The 17,301-nt window shown below is 30.2% G+C and overlaps 1 protein-coding gene and 2 non-coding genes across 3 annotated transcripts; all 3 read left to right on the forward strand.

The window, feature by feature from the left end:
• The first annotated feature begins 2,265 nt into the window (after positions 1-2,265).
• Positions 2,266-2,337, forward strand: TRNAQ-UUG. The gene has a single exon. It is a non-coding gene; the product is annotated as a tRNA-Gln (tRNA).
• A 261-nt stretch (positions 2,338-2,598) lies between these two features.
• On the forward strand, positions 2,599-4,984 carry LOC114379979 (ATP-dependent Clp protease proteolytic subunit). The gene is made up of 2 exons (XM_028338841.1): positions 2,599-2,981; positions 3,758-4,984. The coding sequence occupies exons 1-2, from the start codon at positions 2,617-2,619 to the stop codon at positions 3,981-3,983; spliced, it is 591 nt and encodes a 196-aa protein (XP_028194642.1). The 5' UTR covers positions 2,599-2,616; the 3' UTR covers positions 3,984-4,984.
• Positions 4,985-7,755: 2,771 nt separating this feature from the next.
• Positions 7,756-7,829, forward strand: TRNAW-CCA. Its single transcript has one exon. It is a non-coding gene; the product is annotated as a tRNA-Trp (tRNA).
• The last annotated feature ends 9,472 nt before the right edge of the window (positions 7,830-17,301 follow it).

Here is a 17,301-nt window from a genome sequence, read left to right on the forward strand (position 1 = left end):
TACAAAAAAATGGAAGATTTAGTTACGATTAGAAAGAAACTTTCTATATATCTCTCCATAGATCCTTTCGTCATACTCAAAAAAATTCGGATTATAGATCCAATTCCAAAAACTTATGTTTCATAATTTTAGAACTCAAGTTGTCAATTTAGAATTGATTCTTCTTGTATACAAATTACGATAATGTATATTATACCCCAAATCATTCATTGAGGGTATAAAGGATTCCCTTTAAGTAAGAAATAAAGTTTTTGATCGGAATATGAATCAAACGGGGGATCCCTTAACTATTTAGGGGTCCATGGAACGAATCGCACTTTTACCACTAAACTATACCCGCTACAATACAATTATTGTATCTTTTGTCGAACAAAGCAATCAGACAAAATCAATAAAGAAATAGAGGGGCATAATATTCAATATTCTAATAATTCGAGTATTGACATGTTTAATTAGAGTATCTTCTAATGAAATTTGAAAAACGGGGTGAATTACATTTTTGGATTTTGTTTTTGCTGAAGGTATTTTTTTTTCGAATAAAGTACATTCAATTCAAATAAATCATTGTTATTCAATATTCATGGGAATAAAAAGAGCCCGACTAGGTACTGGCCGGGCTCTTTGGCTGTAGAAAAAGAAAAAAGGAAACTAAAAAATAGAAGAATATAGAATATAATAATGAATCGAAATCAAATAGAAAAAAAAGAGATAAGATAAAAAATAAGATAAAAAGAAGTCTTTTTTTTTCAAGCTCCATTTTTTGCTCTTCTTGTTTATGTGATATAACATAAACAAAGTAATTCTATTTTTCAATTGGGGAGAGATGGCTGAGTGGACTAAAGCGTCGGATTGCTAATCCGTTGTACAAATTTTTGTACCGAGGGTTCGAATCCCTCTCTTTCCGTTGATAATTTGATATTTTTTGTTGAACTTCTTTGTTTTCCTTGTTTGTTTGATTTTTTTTTATTTACTAGTTAAAGATGTTAAAATAAAGAAAATCCTAAAAATATTTTAAAATCCAGCACAAGCAAGAAAAACACAGAATCCACCTTTTTCTTATTCTTCACGCCCTGGATTACGTCCTGGATCGTTAGATAGGAATCCGAAGATGAAAAGAGAAACGAAGAATATCACTACCGTGTAAACAAATAGTTTTAGAGTAAGCATTATAAAATCTCCAAGATAATTAAAAAACGACAAAGAAAGAGAATAGATTCTCTTATATTACAACAAATTTTGTTTCTTTTAATACTAAGTTTCTAAAAAATTAAATTTTTGTGAGGAGATATATAAGATAAGTTTCGAAAATGGATTTGTAGTAAGAGTCGAGTCTTTTATTACAAATTATCAATAATTACTTTTACCAAAAATATTCTTTCATATCTATAATCTAGGTATTCTATTGGTGATGGGTTCAAATCGAATAATAGGATTAGGATTTCTCAATTGGCAAAACGTAGATGATGAGATGGTCCGTATTTTTTCGTATATATCCAAAAATTTCAATATTGGAATCGATAATTCACACTGTAAGACTTATTTGATCTTTTAAATTGTTAAAATGTTCGAATTTTAGTTTTCTGATAAATTCTTAATTTTTTTTAAGACATTACTCAAATTACAGATATCATCGAAAACTTACAGCAGCTTGCCAAACAAAAGCTAAAAGAAAAAAGAGTAAGGGTATTACTGGCATAATATCCACAATTGGATTCAAGAAAGCGTAGGCTTCGGGCAATTTCGCCGAGAAAAAACTACTTGAATAAAGGACGGAGTGAATACAAATACAGACCAAATTAAAGATATTAAGCATAACAAACATTTTGTTCTTTAAGAAAATATAAATTATTTTTGTTTTTTTTTAATTAGAATTTTCATTTTTATTGTATTTTATATATATATATAAAATACAATAAAAAGGAAAAGAAATTAATATTAATTTATGAATAAAACTAAAAAAAAATGAATAAAATAAGATAAAACCCTCCAAAATCCTTCTTTGATTTGAACTTATCTAGTTCAAAATCTTTTTTTATTCTGAAATAAAAAAATAGAATAAATCACACTTCTATACAATATCTTAATAGAATTGTACGTAATGATCAATAAATTGAGTCTTATCCTATCTATATCTAGATAGATATAGATAGATATGTAGATACGCATATAAAAATACTAGCAACAAATTTTTCTATAGAAATTTTTGAACTGGAATTGACGAACAACCAATATAAATAATAGTGTTTATTAGTATAAAATCGAAAATGGGGCGTGGCCAAGTGGTAAGGCAACGGGTTTTGGTCCCGCTATTCGGAGGTTCGAATCCTTCCGTCCCAGAGCATATCCATTCATGATGTATATCATATTGGAATACAGATTGTATATCAGAATTAAAATTATCCCCCTTTTTGAATTATTCGTCTCTAATCTAAATCGACTTGCTTTCGAATATGTGGATTCAAAAACAAGTCGAGTTTTTGTTACTTTCTTTTTTGTATAAAAATTGTTTTAATGTAATCATTTCATTATATATATCTATTATAATTTTATAATTTTTTCAATTTTTTTTTCTTTTTTTCTAATATTTTTAAATTCCCATTTTTCTTTTTTGCTTATATGATTTTTGGTGAACTGTATGCATCAAAAGGTGCATGTACGGCTCTTAAGGAAAAAAATGGAATCCTAATCAATCGACTTTATCGAGAAAGATTACTTTTTTTAGGTCAAGAGGTTGATAGTGAAATATCGAATCAACTAATTAGTCTTATGGTATATCTTAGTATAGAAGAAGAGAATAAAGATTTGTATCTGTTTATAAATTCTCCGGGGGGGTGGGTAATACCCGGAATAGCTATTTATGATACTATGCAATTTGTACAACCAGATGTACAGACAGTATGTATGGGATTAGCCGCTTCAATGGGATCCTTTCTTTTGGCAGGAGGAGAAATTACCAAACGTTTAGCATTCCCTCACGCTTGGCGCCAATGATTCTTTTATTTGAGAATATATATAAAGACTATACCTTCGCCATAAAAACAGTTAATAAAAACATTTTATAAGTAATAATAGCATGGTATTGTGAATTCCATATGCAAATTTTTGTTTTTTAAATCATTCGATTATATATAGAAAGAGTAGTATGAAAAAGAGGGTATTTACAATTTTATCTGATCTATCAGGAACCTAGTTTAATTTTAGTGTCACAGACTTTTTGTTTTTTTTTTCATACCAGAAAACTTTTAACAATTTTTATTTTAATTAGAAGAAAACATAACATATGAAAAAAAAAAAGAAACTTTCGGATTGTTGAATAACAAAATGATATAAAAAACAATGGAACCATCGTAGTATTTTTAATTAAAGCGATTCAAAAAATAAAAAAGAAAGTTGGTTATTGGATTGTTTATTAATTAAGGATCTGGATCCAAAAGACCCGGTAGATTTTGTACTTCGTTTTTCTTTGATGAAAAAAAAATAAATTCGTAAACGTAGAAAAAAATTCATCAAAGAAAATACTCTATCCATAGTAGAGGAAAAAAATGAATTGCAGGGATGGAAAAGCCGTATGCATCAATACGCAGAAAATGCTTGTACGGTTATTTAATATTATTTTTGCCCATTTTTTTATTTTCTTATTTGTATTTATCCCTTTTACCTTTATTTGGGAATAAGGATAATCTTTACCAATATAGGAGAAATCATTATCAAAATCTTTATCAAGATAAGGGAAATACTTATTAAGTTATAAAATCAGGGTAATGATCCACCAACCCGCTAGTTCTTTTTATGAGGCACAAACGGGAGAATTTATCCTGGAAGCGGAAGAGCTACTGAAAATGCGTGAAACTATCACAAGGGTTTATGTACAAAGAACGGGCAAACCTTTATGGGTTATATCCGAAGACATGGAAAGGGATGTTTTTATGTCAGCAGCAGAAGCCCAAGCTCACGGAATTGTAGATCTTGTAGCCGTTGAATAAAAAATAAGTGGCAAGGATTATTCTAAAAAAATACAGGATTTGAAATTTCATTTTTGAATCTTCTTACTTTCATTTTAATATAATATCTCTATTAGTTAATCTATTAATATCTATTAGTTAATCTATTAATAGAATATAAGTAATATAGAATCTAAGTAATTCACGGTTAGGATAGATCTAAACCAGCTCATTATATATATATATTACAACTTACTATGCCAACTATGAAACAACTTATTAGAAACACAAGACAGCCAATCCGAAACGTCACAAAATCCCCAGCTCTTCGGGGATGCCCTCAGCGCCGAGGAACGTGTACCAGGGTGTATGTGCGACTCGTTCAGATCATATACTAAGAAGAAAAAACCAATTTCATTTTTTCAGTATTGTTGATCGGTTAAGATAGTGTGAATGTAGTTTTCCCATTCAGACTATCTTAACTTATATATATACATTCTTTACATTCTTCTATCTTGTATCAAATTTATGGTTTCGATTGGTGCAAACCCAATAGTCTTAATTTACAATTTAAGATGAGAAGGACTTTCCCATCGGTAACAAAACAAATATAAAGTTACCCGTTAAGCGGAGAAAATACTATTTCAATTAAAGATAAAGTATGTCCTTAATGAATGAATTTTGATGGATTTTGGACGAACGGAATAAGAAGGTCAGCTACCCAGCAAATTTTCATAATTAAATACCGTTACTGTATAACTAGATTTCATTGTGAAAAAATCTACTTACTAAACTAAATATTGGATGGGTAGAGCCAAAGAGTGTGAACTGTACAAGTTAACAATAACATTAATTAAATTAATAAAAAATGAAAAGAAAGAAAGGCTCCGGTGTATAGAAAGGACCTGCCCGTTTCTAAAAAAAATCATAGAAACGATGGAACCCACCCATTTTTTATATATGTCCTAATTTATTTACTATTACTTACTATGTTTTTTGATATCTAGTATCAATACAATTTATTATTTTGAGGTTGAATATTTCGAAAAAAAAAATATATATATAAAATCGTGGTTGGGGAGGTTATAGTAGCAAGAGCCATTGGAATTTTTTTTTTATACATTGGAAGAATCCATTTTTGTTATTAATAGACTAGTAAGAAGAAAAGAATAACTGAAAAATCAAATAGTTATTCATCAAAGTCTCAATTATTCAATGACCAGAATTAAACGAGGATATATAGCTCGGAAACGAAGGACAAAAATTCGTTTATTTACATCAAGTTTTCGAGGAGCTCATTCAAGACTTACTCGAACGATTACTCAACAGAAAATAAAAGCTTTGGTTTCGGCTCATCGGGATAGAGATAGGAAAAAAAGAGATTTTCGTGGTTTATGGATTAGTCGAATAAATGCAGTAATTCGCGGGAATATTAAAGTATATTATATTTATAGTAATTTAGTATATAATCTATACACGGGGCAATTGCTTCTTAATCGTAAAATAGTTGCACAAATAGCTATATTAAAACAGAATTGTCTTTTTATGATTGCCAATGATATCATAAAAACCAAAAATCCCCTTAGACTTTACTCCGGGAAGGTATAGAATATAAATTTGTTTATTTTGATAGCTTTATCATATGAATTTTTATCATATGATAAAGCTATCAAAATAAACAACCACGCTGAATAAAAAAAAATGATTCTTTGTTACCTATTATCTTTTTTCTTACAACATAAAAACCCAAATTGAATTGTCGTAATTTTCAAACAAAACATCAATCAATATTTCATTCAAATCTCAATTCAAAATTGGATTTAGAATTCTTAATTTCTATATTTTTTTTTTCTTAAAGTAGTAGTTCTAGCGGTTGACTCGCTTTTTTCAAATTGTTTTTCATTATTAAGAAAAGGTAACGAAGATAAAATACGAGCTTGTTTTATAGCAATTGTTATTAATCGTTGTTGTTTTAAGGTCAATCTATTTACGCGTCTGGATAATATTTTTCCTTGTTCACTAATAAATCGACTAATTAAACCCATGTTTTTATAATCAATTCGGTCCCCCGATTGGATCGGGGGCAAACGCCTACAAAAAGATCGCTTGGATTTCATAAAGAGTCGCTTAGATTTTTCCATGGTTTATTTATCCCTATTCCAAAAATCACATTTATTACAAGAAATACTATAAAGGATTTGTTTTTTTATTCTGACTTTTTTAATATATGTTGTTATATACTGATATTTGTATATATTCAACTGTAAATGATAGAATACAGATAGATCTATCTATATAGATAAGAAAAATAGATCATTTTACATGTTAAGTTCTTTGGTTCGAAGGGTAACACACAAGCGATCAATTTGATCTATTTCTTTATTTCTGCGTGAATTGTATGTTTGCAACAACGGGGACAAAATTTTCTCAATTCCAATCGACTAGGCGTATTCTGTCGATTCTTTTTAGTTATATATCTAGAAATATCCGTTGATTCCTTATTAACACTCTTTTTATCACAACCGGTACATTCCAAAATAACAATTACTCAGATATCTTTACCTTTGGCCATGAACCTCCCTTGGGTTTTTAATTCACTTAACTCTTTTGTTTTCGGATTATAATCTAAGAAAAAGAAAAGAACGAAAAAACGAAAATATAAATTAAGAATTAGAAATCCAATTTTGAAAGATTTCGTTCCAATTAAGATTAAGATTAATATAGTACAAAAATAATACAATGATCTCGAACTATATTTCGTTTCGAATTGCAATACAATTGCAATACAGTATTTTCGTTTTTTTAACTAAGTATTTTTTATGATATTGTTGCCCCCACCCTATACATTCCATTTAAATTTCTGCTTTCACTCTTTTATTAATAGAAATGGAATTGAATTATTAATTCAATTCCATGGAAGCCTGGACGAGATCCCGAGTTTCACTCCGAATTTCAATTAGGCCAAATTAACCCTTATTCTTTCTCTTTCCTAACTTATTCTATTACAATTGTAAAAAAAAGAAGAAATAAAAGACGAAATAAAGAAGAGGAGATTAATTACATATTAATTACATATATTTAATACTTAATTGGATCTATAATCTTCTTCACCCCTTTCCGTGTCAATAACTAGAATGAAAAAAAAGGGAATATCAATGCATCTGGAAAAAAACGATTGATCTCTATCAAGAGACCCGCCAAAGCCCCGAACCATAGAGTACTTACTACTGGTGCCACGGAAAGATATGTTTTTAGATCTCGCATTTCAAATCCTCCTTTTTAAGTCTTTTTTCTATCTAAAATTTATTTGAATTTAATATTCTTTTTGATTATTCTAAAGAATATTAGTTATATTTCTTTAGAATCTTTTTTTTCTTTTTCATATTCTATTCTATATTATAGTATAGGAAACTAAAAAAAATGGCAGAAAATTAGAGAAATGATAGATATATATTATATATATATCTATATATCAACAGATAAAAATGTGGAAAACAAAACAAAGATTCTTTACAATAACACTAGAAACAAATGGAAAAGGGATGTAGCGCAGCTTGGTAGCGCGTTTGTTTTGGGTACAAAATGTCACGGGTTCAAATCCTGTCATCCCTATCCCTAACTATTACTTATCATATGATATTCCGTATTATATTCCGTATTATATATTTATTATATGAGATGAGCAATAAAACGGGACCAATTGAAGACGAATTCCAATTGGACATACATACCGAATATCTATATGTATATATATTGATATAGTATATACATGTAAAATGGATTTGGATCATATAAAATAATTTATGAAAACAAAGCGCTCTTAGTTCAGTTCGGTAGAACGCGGGTCTCCAAAACCCGATGTCGTAGGTTCAAATCCTACAGAGCGTGATGATTCAAATCCTACAGAACGTGATTCTTGTATTTTTCGAATGATAATTACACTGAAATAATTGAACATTAAAAAGTCTGAATTTAATCCTTGTAGATTAGGATTAAAACAAAAAAATAGGGAATCCGCAAAAAAAGAGACATTAATTAATCAAAGATCCAACTGATCACCTCGTCGGTATTGTAAATATGCAGTTACAAATAATCCAGCCAAAGTAATGGGAATTAAACCTAACACGATTCCAAATAGAAAAACTTCAATCATTTTTATTTGTTCGAAAGGTAAAAAGAAAGGTAATATCTATCCTTAACCATTAATCTGTATTGATCATGAATCTCAACGACCGAGAATTGTAAATTGACACAGTAAGGAACTATAGAATGTCTTATTCCAAAATTGACTATTCCTCTCAAAATTACAAATCAAATAAGTCGTATTTTACTCAGACCAATAAATAGAGATGAGGTTATAATTAAAACCACTAGTAAAAAACCGAAATAACTAGTTATAGTGAGCATATAGAAGCTAAATGAAATATGTTATTTTTATACATCTGTTTATAAAGCACTTCCCTAAATTTCCATTTTTGAGAGAAAAAAGAAGATAAGAAAAAATACTACTTAAAAGATACAATTGAAAATTGGAGATTCATCAATAAATTATTACAGACGAATAAAAAGAGAAATAGAATGACATAATTTAGAAATAAATTCATCATCTGTGACATCTACTCATCCTGTGATTCCAAATCAACAGACTTATTAATCAACTCATGAATTGAGTAAACTAATCTAATGATAATGAAAATCTTTCGTATTATTTTATATATTATTCTAGAATAGAATTCTATTTCTATTAGAAAGAAAAATGAATATTAAAACAAAAACAAAGAAAAATAACTTTGTTATTTCAATTGTTATTTCAATTTCTTTAATTTTGAATTAATATAGAAGAAAATAGAAAAAATATCTTCAACAACCACAAAAAGTATATTTATAGATTTGGCATCTAATTGAATTCTAGAAATATAAAATCTCCTTTATGAATTCTAAGAAACCAATTTACCATATTCCGATTTTAATTGATACTTAGTTTTTAGTCCGAAACTAATAATGTGAAATGTGAAGAACCTTCATTTTATACTATTACTATAAAAATGTACTATCCAAAAATTTTCTATCGGATTTTTGAATACATCGAGACAATCAATGAAGAAAGAAGAAAGAACTTATCTAGTCCTAGATTTCGATTGTGAAATTTCATTGCTCTGTTAGAAGAAGGATAGCTATACTGATTCGGTATACTCAAAAGACACCGTTGGTACAAAATGGACGATCTAACAAGGATTACATTTCAGTAAATTTCTACTTACTGATTTTATGGAATCGATCCCCCTTTTGACTGTACAAGAATATGTGGAGTTCAACATGTCTGGAAGCACAGGAGAACGTTCTTTTGCTGATATTATTACCAGTATCCGATACTGGATTATTCATAGCATTACTATACCCTCCCTATTCATTGCAGGTTGGTTATTTGTCAGCACGGGTCTAGCTTACGATGTTTTTGGAAGCCCCCGCCCAAACGAATATTTTACAGAGAGCCGACAAGGAATTCCATTAATAACTGGCCGTTTTGATCCTTTGGAACAACTTGATGAATTTAGTAGATCTTTTTAGGAGGCTCCAATGACCATAGATAGGACCTATCCAATTTTTACAGTACGATGGTTGGCTGTTCACGGACTAGCGGTACCCATTGTTTCTTTTTTGGGATCAATATCAGCAATGCAGTTCATCCAACGATAAACCTAATTTGAATTATAGAGCTACGACACAATCAAACCCAAATGAACAAAATGTTGAATTGAATCGTACCAGTCTCTACTGGGGGTTATTACTCATTTTTGTACTTGCTGTTTTATTTTCAAATTATTTCTTCAATTAATAGAAGAAATAGGAATAGTAAATAATATATAAGGAATTATTTTATCCCATTCGGAAGGATATCGTTTCATAATTATCTATGACTGTTTATGTCTTTAGCATGACTGACTACTTGATTAAATGTGGAGGAAAGTGGGATAAATGGCCGATACTACTGGAAGGATTCCTCTTTGGATAATAGGTACTGTAACTGGTATTACTGTGATCGGTTTAATTGGTATTTTCTTTTATGGTTCATATTCCGGATTGGGCTCATCTTTGTAGTAATCGTGTTAGAATTTGTTTTTTTTTTTGAAATGAAAGCGTAATAACTCACCTGGGATCCACTCGAATTCGTCAAAGAAAGAGTGGATCCCAGGTGAGTTATTAATAATTCTAATCTTTTTTTATTCATATAAACGACTACTTTTTCCGATGTTTCAAAAAACTCCATTTCATTCTTTTTTTTTTTACAAGTTAATTGAAGAAATTCAATTTGTTTAATCAAATTCCCCAACCCCCTCTCTTTTTATTTGTTCACTACGTATTATATGCAATAAAATATTATATGGCAGAAATATTCTAAGTTGGAAAAAATAGAAACTAAGATATAGGATTTTTCAGGAAGGGGTTAAAAAAGATTATTTTATTGATATTTTTAGAATATTTCTATTTCGACACAAACAAGAAGGAATAGGAATCGGACTCTAGGAAAAGACAAAAAATCCCCCCTAGAGTACCTTTTCCATATTTTAATTGATTTTGTTTCAAATTATCTATCTATATAGATATCTATTTTATGTTTAGTATCGAATCCAATTTTATTGTATTTTACAATCGAAATTTCTATAATAGAACTCTCTATTATAGAAAAATGAAATCTGAAAAAAACAGTGTCATAACCATAATATTCGAATTTATTGGGGGGTTGAAAAAACAAAGTCAAATAGTCTTCCTGACAATATCCATACTCGAGTTTATTTGTATTACGTTACAAGTAACTCTTTAAATATAGTATAAAAAGACTATACAGAACCAAAGATCTTTTCATAATTTTTTTATTCTATTATACTGATATTATACTGAATAGAATTACATAAATTATCAACAAAAAAATTGAGTTATTTTTATGAGTTTAATATGTTGATAAATATGCGGGACTAGAAATTCATTTCGGACAATTGAACCTTCTCAAATTGTTTCTTCTTAAGAACTAAAAAGATTTGTGCTAAAATAATAGATGCGAAGAAGAACAAGAGACCTTGGACACGTAACGGATCTTGAAGTACTATTTCCGCATCCCCCTGACCAAATCCACCCACATTTGGATTACTTGTTAATGGCTGATCAAGTTTGATAGATTCACCTTCTGAAACAAGAAGTTCTGGTCCTGGAGGTATAATATCAATCACTTCACGCCCATCCAATGCATCCACTATAGTTATTTCGTATCCCCCTTTTTCTTTTCGTATGATTTTTTTTACCATACCCGCTGCTGTAGCATTATACACATTATTATTACTCTTGCTCCCGTCAAGATAAATCTGACCCCTTCCCCTGTTCCCACCTACGTATATAGGATATTTTAAGAAATGAACATCTCTCTTAGTAGTGGTATCCGGGGAAAGAATAGGAAAGGTGATTTCTTTATATTTTTGACCAGGAACAGGGCCTACCACAAGAATATTTTTTTTTGTAGGACGATAGTTTTGAAAAGACAGATTGCCTATCTTCTCTTTAATCTCAGGCGAAATACGATCGGGGGGTGCCAATTCAAAACCTTCCGGTAAAATAAGAACAGCCCCCACATTCAAAGCTCCCTTTTTATCATTAGCAAGAACTTGTTTCACTTGCATATCATAAGGAATTCGAACAACTGCTTCAAATACAGTATCAGGAAGTACCGCTTGTGGAACCTCAATATCCACTGGCTTATTAGCTAAATGGCAATTGGCACAGACAATACGACCGGTTGCTTCTCGGGGATTTTCATAACCCTGCTGTGCAAAAATTGGATATGCGTTTGAAATGGGTGCTCGAATTATTATATATATCATGATCGATATGGAAATCGATCGAGTAATCCCTTCCTTTATACAAGAAAAAGCATTTCTAGTTTGCATGGTCTAATCATTGATCCTGAAAATTTCTACAATAAGATTAGGTAGGTCACTCGCATAGTTCCCTATCCAAGTCGGGGAACCCCTTTTTTCATTTAAGGGGGTTAAAAAGAAGGGAAAAAGCAAAGTTATTTTCTTTTTAGCTAAAAAACTTTAAATTAAAATTTGATAAGTGAATCATTTTGTCAGTCAATCATTCATTGAATGATAAATCACTACAAGTGATGGAGATACGCGATTTAAATAACGAAAAATCCAATATTTTAAAATTGTATCTAAAATGACTGGAAAAGTGGAAACAAGACCAGATATAATTTGATCATTTTGAGCAAATCCAAAATCTTTATAGACGAAACCAATCACTAGTTCCCAACCATGGGATGCCTACTCACATAGGCCATGATTCTTAAGCTAGTTGCATCCTTCATTTTCTTTCCCCACCCTCCCATTAATCACATTATTTTGAACATAACAGTAATAGGCATGTGCTGTAATAATAGGTTCATTCCTTGTAACTTCTATTTCTGTTCAATTCTTAAAAAAAAAGGATTTTTTTTTATGGGGACAACAAACTGTCATATACGATAAGAAAGCATGGAAAATGAAGACAACTTAAAAAGAAAAAGACGAAGAAAATTAATGAGAGGGACCCTCTCACATTAAAGGTTGGCTGCCAAAGAAAAAATCAAAACAATGAGAAATCAAAACCAGCCACGCCGTTGATTTCTTTTGGATCTGATCCGACCTAGAAGACTTATTGGATGGTTTTGATTTCTTTTGGCGTTGAGGGAACACCATTTGAAAATTGTAACAATAATGTTCAATGCACGTACCAAACGTGTCCTTAAGTAAATATATTAAAACAACTTGGGTGCAATATCTACACAATTAAATGAAAAATATGATGAAATTATACTAAAAAAATCTCGCAAATTCGTTTGTTTTAATTTATTTTTTCACTGAATAAAGCATTGATCAGAAGAATGGCTAATGCAGTTACATTAATAAATACTGCATCGTAGCATGATACGAAAAAAAAGGTTCTGTGTAGTGTGTACGTAGCTGTATTGCTGCATGAGGAATATATGGTTTTTATAGGCTATGATTCTAAACTCGTATGCTTCATTTTCTTTCCCTACCCTCCCATGAATCCTATTTGAACATTGTAATCGGCATGCGCTGTACGGCTGTAGTAAAAGGTTTATTCCTTGTAACTTCTGTTTTTGTTATTAAAAAATATATATTAGCAACAACCATAGTGAAAGAAGTTCGTGGAAACAACAACTGCCACATACAATTAGAAAATAAGGAAAGTGAAATGAAAAAGCTTTAAGAAAGAAAAAATTGACTAAAATTAGAGGGACCTGCACATTAAACTAAGGTTGTTAGCCAAAGAAAAATCAAAACAAGGAAAAATCATAGAAAAAACCTAATGAACCCGCTGAAGCTCAATTATGTATCGTTGGTGGTAAATTGTTCCAACTATATAAATTTGGAAATATTTTATAATATAACTTTTTTAGAGACTACTATTTTCATCTTTTAATAAAAAAGAGTATATACACTCTATAACGTTTAGAATTTGAAGAGGTTTTTATATATAAAAAAAAGTTGACTAAGCCAACTTTGAGAATACTCAGCAGTATTCCTCGCAGGGACGGTGTAATGTATATCAGAAAAATGAACCAGTAGTATTGCAGAATTCGTTACAGCAAAAATGGTTAAAGGGGAACCAGTAGCAGAAAAATATGGACAGAAAAATGAACCAACAAGAGAGAGAAAAGGTTCTTAATTCATTACATCCCCCTCTACTATTCTCATGCTTAGCTAATTATACTACTAACTCACACCCAATACCTCTTCACACGTGTGTTTTTCCTTTTGTTGGGGGCCCACCTTCCCAAACATGTAACTAACTCATTTTGTGCCAAATTATTTTCCTCTTTTGCCCCTTCATCTTTATCCTTGCTGCTAGCACTTGTTACAATTCCCCCTCCATCAAAATTAACCTTGTCCTCAAGGTTAAAATCTGGAAAAGCCTCACTTAGAATTGACTAATCTTCCCATGTGGCATTAGAAGAATCCAATCCCTCCCACAAGATGAGATGTTGTTTGACCTGTTGATTTCCCCTGATAATGGTTCTTGTTTGCAATATGGAAACTGGTTGGATCACTGGTCTGGAATCAGTAGCTGACCAAGTCATGAAAAATGACCTGGATAGTGCATCAATAGGGATATTCTCTTTCCCTGATTTGTATTCAATAGTAAAATCATATGGTAGCCAGGACTGTTGTTCAGGAGTTTGCAAGGCTTATTCCGTGAGTGTTTTCAGGCTCTTTTGATTAGTTCGAATAATGAATTTATGGCCCAGTAAGTAATGTCTAAGTTTGGAGATAGCCTCAGGGATAGCAAAAAATTCTCTAGAATAAGCAGATTGTTTCTGCATTCGTGATGAGAGTTTCTTAGAGAAGAATGCAATGGGGCGTCCTTCTTGACTTAGGACAGCTCCAATGCCATTTCCTGATGCATCAGTTTCCAAAATGAAAGGCTTCGCAAAATTAGGCAAAGCTAATACAGGAGCCATAGCAATTGCCTGTTTTAATGTTGTAAAAGCTACAGTAGCAGTGGGGTCCCATGTAAAACTGTCTTTCTTAAGAAGATTTGTGAGTACAGAAGCTGTGGATCCATAACCCTTTATGAACCTTCTATAATAACCAGTAAGTCCCAAGAAGCACTTAATTGTTTTGGATTCTGAGGAACTGGCCAATCAATTACAGCTTGCACTTTGTCTTTATCCATAGCCCCACCTTCACCAGAAACAGTATGGCCTAGATATTCAACTTGAGTTAAACCAAATGCACATTTAGACAGCTTAGCAAATAGTTGGTTATACCGCAACACTTGTAAAACTGATTCTAGATGTTGCATTTGAGAATTCCAAGTAGGACTATATACTAGTATGTCATCAAAGAAGACAAAGAACATATTTCTTCAATAAACTCCTGAACACATCATTCATCAAACTCTCAAAAGTTAAAGGGACATTAATGAACCCAAAGGACATCACGAGCCACTCATAATGGCCTTGATGAGTCATAAAAGCAGTCTTGTATCTGTCCTCCTTGTTCATCAAAATCTAATGAAAGCCAGATCTAAGATCCAATTTGGAGAAAAATCTAGCGCCATACAACTCATCTATCAATTCATCTACAGTAGGTATAGGAAAACTATCTTTGATGGTGATAGCATTTAAAGCCCTATAATCAATGCAAAACCTCCATGTCCCATCTTGGGTGCAATATCTACACAATTTGGGTGTCCTTAAGTAAATATATTAAAACAACATGGGTGCAATATCTACACAATTAAATGAAAAATATGATGAAATTATACTAAAAAATCTCGCAAATTCGTTTGTTTTAATTTATTTTTTCACTGAATAAAGCATTGATCAGAAGAATGGCTAATGCAGTTACATTAACAAATACTGCATCGTAGCATGATACGAAAAAAAAGGTTCTGTGTAGTGTGTACGTAGCTGTATTGCTGCATGAGGAATATATGGTTTTTATAGGCTATGATTCTAAACTCGTATGCTTCATTTTCTTTCCCTACCCTCCCATGAATCACATTTGAACATTTTCTAAACTCGTATGATTGATTAATTTTTTTTTAATTATGAATTTTGTTGAATTTTGGTTCTCATTTAATATTATTAAAGCTGAAGAAAAAAATCATTGAACAAGAAAAAAACCTATATAAAATTGATCAATTATAAAAAAAAAATCTTAAAAATAGAGTGGGAGAGAGGGAAAGTGTATAGCTATCATTTGTCTAAATTAGAAACGAAAGGAATGAATGACTGGGTCTCGTGCCTTTTTCCCCGAAGGTGAACATGCCCTTTTCGGAGTACAAATGAAGCCATCATTGTCCTTCACACGTGCCTAACCACATAATCTTCCGTTCTTTTTCAAAATTATAGGCTTTTGTAAACACAAATATAGATGTAATCTTTTAATGAATATGTTAAGTCAATCTTTCTTTGTATGGTATAATAAATATTTAAAATTAATTTTGTGTTAAGGAAATAAATCATGGGTTACCGATAGGTGATGAAAAGTACTAAAATGAAGGAAATAAATCATGGGCAAGATCCTTGGTAAGAAGGAATGGGACACTGATATAGATCCATGTTCATGCAACATCCCTGGTGTTCACACTAAGGTGGACACCGTAGAGAACACTGTCACTTGCAATTGCTCTATCCCCGGAGACAACTTCTGCCATGTTGTTTCAATGTAAGTTTCTTTACCGTTTGAGTGATGTTCTTTTTTTTTTTTCCAACCACCGTAATTAGATTTTTTTTTTCATATAAATATCCAGTTTCTTAGTTTTTTTTTTAATATTTACTTGTGTATCTATATGTTGATAATACAATCAAATTAATAAATAAAATATACTAATTACTAATTATTAAATTCTTTTAATATCAAAGCATTCACACAATTATTTTTTGAACACTAATCACTTTTAAAATGTATATATTATCATATATAAACTCGTCCTCATATTGAATTAGGATAGATATAAAGGAGAATGTTATTAAATTTCATTTTTTAAGAATTTATTATATTAGTGGTTTGATTTGATTTTAGACACCAATCAAAAATTGAACTGCATCAATCAATTCTACTATTAAAATATTCAATAAAATAAATAAATAAATAAATAATTGATTTGTTTCGATAGATATATTTTTGGATTTTTTTTTGCATGCTCTTTTATTGGTTGAGTAAAGCAAAACAAAGTTTTGTATTTGAGTTACAGGTTTGAAGACCTATATATAATTTTTTTTAGGTAAGGTAAATATAGGTTTTTCTACAAGCGTTTGAACCTTGAAGTTTGTCATACTTTGTACTTGGACACCATTCTCACTTAAATTTTATGTAAGAAAAGAAAAAGTTAGTTCCTCCATATATTACTAGGTGACCAAGTTATTAACTTAATTAATTTAGTTTATGATGTTGTTTTGCCTTTTATTGCTTTAGCTGTTGAGGTAGAAGTATTTATATAAAGTCCAATGATTTTAATTTTTTAAATTATTTATATAAAGTCATAAAATTTCTACAACTTTAAAGTTGTGATTATTTTTTAAAATTAATTTTGAATGACTTTAGAATCGTTTTAATTATAATTTTATACTTTATTATTTAATTCTTTTAAAATTTAAAATAATTGTAATGAATATTTTTATAACTTAAAAATTTAAAGTCATTTAAATAATAATTATAATTAAAATATTTTTTTATAATTTAAAACTTTAATATTGTTTTAATATAATTTTATATTTCATTGTTTAATTTTTTAAAATTAAAAATAAATATAATTAATATTTTTTTATAACTTACAACTTTAAAGTCGTTCA

The sequence above is a fragment of the Glycine soja genome, chromosome 12 (genome assembly GCF_004193775.1).
Source record: "Glycine soja cultivar W05 chromosome 12, ASM419377v2, whole genome shotgun sequence".
NCBI lineage: Eukaryota > Viridiplantae > Streptophyta > Magnoliopsida > Fabales > Fabaceae > Glycine > Glycine soja.

Coding starts and splice junctions, on each gene's coding strand:
- LOC114379979 (XM_028338841.1), top strand. CDS start 2,617: ATGATTTTTGGTGAACTGTATGCATCAAAAGGTGCATGTACGGCTCTT. Junction 2,982..3,757: donor TTAGCATTCCCTCACGCTTG/GCGCCAATGATT, acceptor TTATAAAATCAG/GGTAATGATCCACCAACCCG.